At 35.2% G+C, this 6,138-nt stretch overlaps 1 protein-coding gene across 1 annotated transcript; it reads left to right on the forward strand.

The window, feature by feature from the left end:
- The first annotated feature begins 793 nt into the window (after positions 1-793).
- On the forward strand, positions 794-6,034 carry LOC135470022 (pre-mRNA-splicing factor 18-like). The gene is given in 11 exon segments (XM_064748716.1): positions 794-903; positions 1,458-1,565; positions 1,799-1,891; positions 2,045-2,158; positions 2,426-2,569; positions 2,845-2,918; positions 3,145-3,297; positions 3,628-3,658; positions 3,660-3,705; positions 3,946-4,100; positions 4,529-6,034. Coding segments are annotated over 11 exon segments (1,062 nt in total). The 5' UTR covers positions 794-840; the 3' UTR covers positions 4,610-6,034.
- The last annotated feature ends 104 nt before the right edge of the window (positions 6,035-6,138 follow it).

A 6,138-nucleotide genomic window follows, 5' to 3' on the forward strand; every position in this document is an offset into this window, starting at 1 on the left:
GTGCTGAGTATGTTTTCCGTAATATCATGGATATGTAATGTATGTCATAATAAATCTTGATCGCATTTGTGTGTTGTCATTCAACACTGTGCTCTGTACAACGACGACAAGAGCTGAACAATGCGCAGAATAGAGCTTACCGTACACAGATTTTGCCGTGCAACAGGTGCTCCTCCATGCCCCTAGCATGAGCACGGACCACTGTGTTATATTACGGGTACGAAACACTTTGGATGCCCTATATTTATGGGTCACTACATACACCGTTACCAGTAACTACCTTTAATGAGCACTCACGCTCGCACAGTCGTAGAGGCATGCATACACAGAGTGTATAATACATAATCCACTCACCGTAATGCTGACTCCGTCGTATAAGTGAAATATTCTTGAGTACGGCGTATAAGACCAATGAAATAAATAAATAAATAAATATATATATATATATATATATATATATATATATATATATATATATATATATATATACACACACACACACACAGAGCCAAATACATTGCGTGTGAGGTTATAAAACTAGTTATAAAAGATTATTTTCTTCTGTTTTTTTTTCAATAGCAAAGTCATTCTTTTTGCTTTGCCATTACCGTGTTTTGGAAAAGAAAAGCATAGACTGTTAAAATGATGTGTTTGCTTCGTGTTCCATAAGTGTGCAAGGGCGTTTGCTAAAATTATTTATATATTTTACATTATGTTTTTCGTTCACTCTTTTGTTTTTCTGTTGGTGTTGATATGAAAGTGTCAAGTCACACGAGGTCATTTGTAGGGTAGAGGTCAAGGTTGTGTAGCCATCTGTGTTTTGTATGAACTCAGAGGAATATGGACATCTTGAAAGCAGAAATAGCAAGAAAGAGAAAACAACTGGAGCAATGTGAAGTGGTGGTAAGTAGTTGACATTCTACTTATGTCATTTGATGTTTGCTTGTGTATGTTTATCTGAAATCAGGTCAAGGAAACATGTCAAATATGCCAGGTACGTGTAACGAAAATTGACGTCTGTATGACTCTTAGCTGTGTTTTGAATTCACGTTCAAATATATCCTCATTTTAATCACCACTTTGAATTTGTCTCTTTATAAACCATCATTAATTTCCTGACTCAGGTTTGATTCTTGACATTATTGCTTTCAGAGCTACCAGCTGGTCACACAAAATATCTCTCTTTTTCCCCTGACTGCGTTAGATACATATACCGTAAAAAATATAAGAAACTCAGATATGTTGGAGTACAGTTTATCATAAAATGACAACATAGTTCTTTGAGGTTAAAATGCTCTCAAACTAAGCAATGTTTTGTCCATGTATATATGTTGTGTGTGGTGTTAATCGTTCATAAAAAAACTAATATTTGAATGTTGAGGTGCCTCATAATTTAATTTTGAGATTTCTGTTACATTATTTATGCTTCCTTACCAGTCATGGTTGTTTTGCTACAGGCTCCTGACAAAAAGTTTTTCAAACGAGGGGATCTGGCTAAGAAACAGGAAGAAGAATATTGGAAAAAGCAACAAAGGTTCATCTATGACCCTGCATCACCAAGTACTGTAAGTCAATTTTAAGACCATTAAATTCTCAATAAAATCTTTATTTTCATGTTTTGGTATTTGTGATTCTGGACTGGTGTGTCAATTAATTTATAAAACTAAATCTAAAGTTTGGTGCAAAGACAATATGGTCATTTCACATTGTCGATAAATTGATTTAACTCTTTTTTGCACACTAAATAGTAAGCTGAAATCATAGGACCTTCTGCTTCAAAATTTGTTCACATTATCAGAGCAGCAAAGAAGAGGCGGCCACAGAGAAACAAGCAGCAGAAAATCTGAAGAAAGAGGAAGAGGAGAAATTTGCTCAACTGCCTCGAAAAGAGGTAGGGAATGTTTTGAAGAACATTTATATGTTTTTATTACCTTGGTACATGTATAACTAGAATTGCTACATCATTAAATGTGGCAAATAATTCACTCATTGTCCTCTTGTTTGTTGTTATTCAAACTTACCTGTTAGTATTTGGATTTTGTAGGTTATCAGGCGGCTACGAGAGAGGAATGAACCAATCCGGCTGTTTGCAGAATCAGACTTTGAAGCATACATTCGTTTAAAGAAACTGGAGGCTTTAGAACCTGAAGTTAATAAGGTATGGTTATATTGAACTCTACAAACTTTTTGTACAAGTACTTCTATACATATTCTCTGACCCAACTACATGTATTAATATTTCTTTAACCATCAGCTCATAAATATAACATTTCGGTTGATTCTGTTTATGCAACAGTATAATTTTTTTTTAAAGAGTTGAACAGGGTTATGATAGATTCCATGTTGCTTGCTGTTATGTCTGTTCAAATCTTTGCTGTAAAATTTATGTGTGTTCATTCCCTTTATGTCCATGGTATTTCTTCAGGGTTTTGAAAATGATTTTCAAGCTGCAATGGAGAAAGTTGACAAGGAATATCTGAATGATCTTTTAAACTCTGGAGGAGAAAGTGATGGGAATTCTAATGATGTCTCGGTTAAGGATGATGGCACTACAGAGGAAGATATGAAAGTAAGACTTTCTGTAAGACTTACCACTGATCTGTTAGTTTTTGAGACCAATCATATACCACTGAAGAATAGTATTTTCTATAGATGTAAAACCTGTCAAAGCATTTTGAAGCAGTCATTGAAAATGGCTCTACCATAAATTATATACATGCATAAGTTCAGTGTAGCAGAATTTTGTTTGCGAGGTTATTGGTTTTAAATTTTGAAGTTTTTGTAGGTTTGAAAGATTTTCCAAGCTTAATCTAGAAAATTTGAAACTTCATTTGTTATTTCCAGAAAATGAGGGATGAACTTGGTCAAGGGGACACAGATAAAGATCAGGAGACCATTTTGAGATACTTAAAGGTTAGGTTTGCTTTGCATTTTTTTAACCATCAAATTAATTAATCATTATAAATTAATAATGGTAACTACAACATCTGATAGAAATATTGTATTTGCAGGACAAAAATTTTGTAAATACATTTTTCATGTTCCTGAAAATTTAGCACCATTTAGATTTCACAGTAATGTATCATTTTGTCTTTAGATGTGATTCATTGTTTGAAGTATTCTTGTGTGATTCTTGCTCTCCAGTTTTATTGAACGTTGGGGAGAAACCTTAAATGCAAGGAATGAGGAATACAAGCGGAGCATCAAAGGGAAGATGGCTAGTGCCACTCATACTCAGACTGTAGCATACATGAAGCCTCTCTTCAGACACCTCAAGCAAAAGGTATTTAAATGTGTGTGTAGCATTATGTCTCTTGGCAGATTTTCACCTGTGTGGATTCTGTGGTCCCATTTGAAACACAGATTTTCCTCAAAATTACTTTTGGTTGTGGGATTAGGTGATCATTGTATGTTCAGTTGTGTGTTCATTTGAAGAAGAGTCCTCACAGGACGTAGTTATCCATGTGTGTAATAACTGAGCATTTACCATACTTCTTCTAAGAATGGAATTTCAACTGCTTCAGAAGTTGCAGCATCAAAACTAAAGAATTACAAAGTATACATGAATATGAGTTTTTCAGACGTGATGGTTGTTAGGTATAAAAGAAACAATCTCTTCTGTTGTAGAAAAGTTGAGGTGGACATTTTGGAAAGCATGGGTTGAAATCACGCGTTATATGATGGACAGAAATTACCTGAAGGTCTGTGATCTTTAACTTTTTTTTTATTGAAAATTTGCAAATGTAGTGAAATTTTAGCATGTGTGGAAAACTCTGCATTTGTAATCTGTGTTTTTTTCTTGATTTCTCTTGTGAAACCACTTGATATATGTACATGTATTAAGTTCAGTATTCTTACTTTCAAGTTACATCGTTTGGTAAAATAAATTCTTTTATGTTTCTTTATGTGTATGTGTTCATCCCAATATTTTGCTTTTTTTTTCAGGCTATGATGTTTACTTAGAAATGGCTATAGGAAATGCTCCTTGGCCTATTGGTGTTACCATGGTTGGTATTCACGCTCGAACAGGGCGAGAAAAGATTTCCTCCAGATATGTGGCCCATGTCTTGAACGACGAAACTCAGAGGAAATATATACAGGTATATAATTATTCTATAATTTGTGACTTGTCCTTATTAATCCAAGAAAATGAAATCAAGTAGAGTAGAGGTTATTTGAAAAAATGACTTCCAGAAATTTTATGTAAATTTGTGAATAAATATTGTATATTTCTGAATCCTGTTTTACCACGAAACAGTTTGTTTGTAAAAGGGACATTAAAGTATCACTGTTTGCATGAAGGGTGGATTGTGAACTTAAATGATGATTTATTTATTTGATGGGTGTTTTACGCCTTACTCTTTAAATGGTGATAATAATGTCCCAATAATGAATTATCATTGTGTGTTATGATTGGACTAACCTAAGACAATATTTGCATAAAAGCCTCCATTAGTTCTGATTCCTACATTTTGGTCAATATGACAGTTACAATGATATGATGACAACACTTATTGTTTACTTGCAGGGCTTAAAGAGGCTTATGACACAGTGTCAAAAAATGTTCCCAACAGATCCCTCCCACAGTGTCAACTATGAGAAAGATTGAGCTGGCCTCCTATTCCACTAGATGTGAATGGCGCATGGAAAAGAGTGACTGTGGTGTGTGAAAAAGCTAGACCTGCAATGTTTTTATTATGGTGAGGTGTGGACATGGTCAGAAAGTATTCTTGCCAGTAGGAGCAATCCATTTATAGTTTGTTAACTTCTTGACATTTAGTCTCTCTGCTGTACCACGTAACCTCTACTTGTAATAATAGAGCATTATATACGAAACTCGGCAGCAGCATGTTCTCTGTGTATCCCCACAAGAGCCTAGTAGTGTCACTTCTGACCAATGTCTTTTCATGATGATCTGCTAGGCTTAACATGTCCTCCCTATCATGTGGATGCAGTACTGCTGATGTTGCATTAAATCATTATCAGTCATTGATTTTAGCCTTTATGTGATGATAAAACGTGACATGTCTTTGTTACAATGGATTGGTATGTCTGTAAATGGCAGTGGTATGTCCATAAATGGTAGTGTCATGATATTGTCACATAAGAATCATGCATCATGTAAGTTATTTATTTCCACTGACTGAAGGTGAAGGTGTTACAATTTCCAAAGAGGAAATTGTGTTTTCAGTTTGTGCTTTCCTTTCACGGTATTCTGCTGAGGTAAAGCACAAACAGCCGCTGTCATAAGCTATTATACCACAAGCCTGTGTACATGTACTGTTCTCCTCTGTTACAGTAGGAAAGGAAAGACATCTTTCCTTGTTGATTGCTCGTCTTTCTCTGAGGAATAAATTTAGGTGGGCTTAAAGCTAGCCTGAACGTTGATTTAGCCTTAAACCATAGTCAGTGTCATAAGGTATACCCTGTGGCTGCAGAGCCATGGTGAGTCATGCTCCTTTGTGCATGAGTACACGAGTCAACATTTTAAAGAAAATATCAAATTGTCAGTGTATTATTGCAATCGTTTTTTCTGCGTATGTTTTTGTGTACATTTATAAACGACTATACTCCATTTTGTACCTGTGGATGTTGGAAACTGGCGGTAGAATTATCTATGTGAGAACATTGGTTGAATGGATAGGGTTTAGTAAATAACACATTCAGACCTTCATCATGAAAACTACAGGCTTATATTTTACCTTTTTGTAACATCTCAACAAAACTACTCTTTCAGATATTTACATTATAGCAGGATGTCAATTTATGTTGTAAATATGTAAATAACAAATGTCACCAGAACAAATAGTTGTGGTACCTAGTATGATGTTTTCCCAACACTGTTGTATTGAGGCATCTAATATTGAGTACATTTGGCAGTAGGAGTAAATATATCTTGGTCATTGTGAATTTATTGTTTGACGGATGAGAATGATGAATGCAGCAACAGGGTTTGAGAAACTTGTAGGGTGCGGTGCTGCACTTCATTGATTCGCCCTCAACAATATACAGCTCACACGTAGCCCGTCGTGCTGTCTTTGAGGACCTCCTTTTTACCACCAGTACATGGAAAGATAGTAGGTAACTTTGCCAAACGATCCGCGTGGTTTACTCGGACATACCAGTTTTCCTACAACC

Source organism: Liolophura sinensis, chromosome 7, assembly GCF_032854445.1.
Source record: "Liolophura sinensis isolate JHLJ2023 chromosome 7, CUHK_Ljap_v2, whole genome shotgun sequence".
NCBI classification, from domain to species: domain Eukaryota; kingdom Metazoa; phylum Mollusca; class Polyplacophora; order Chitonida; family Chitonidae; genus Liolophura; species Liolophura sinensis.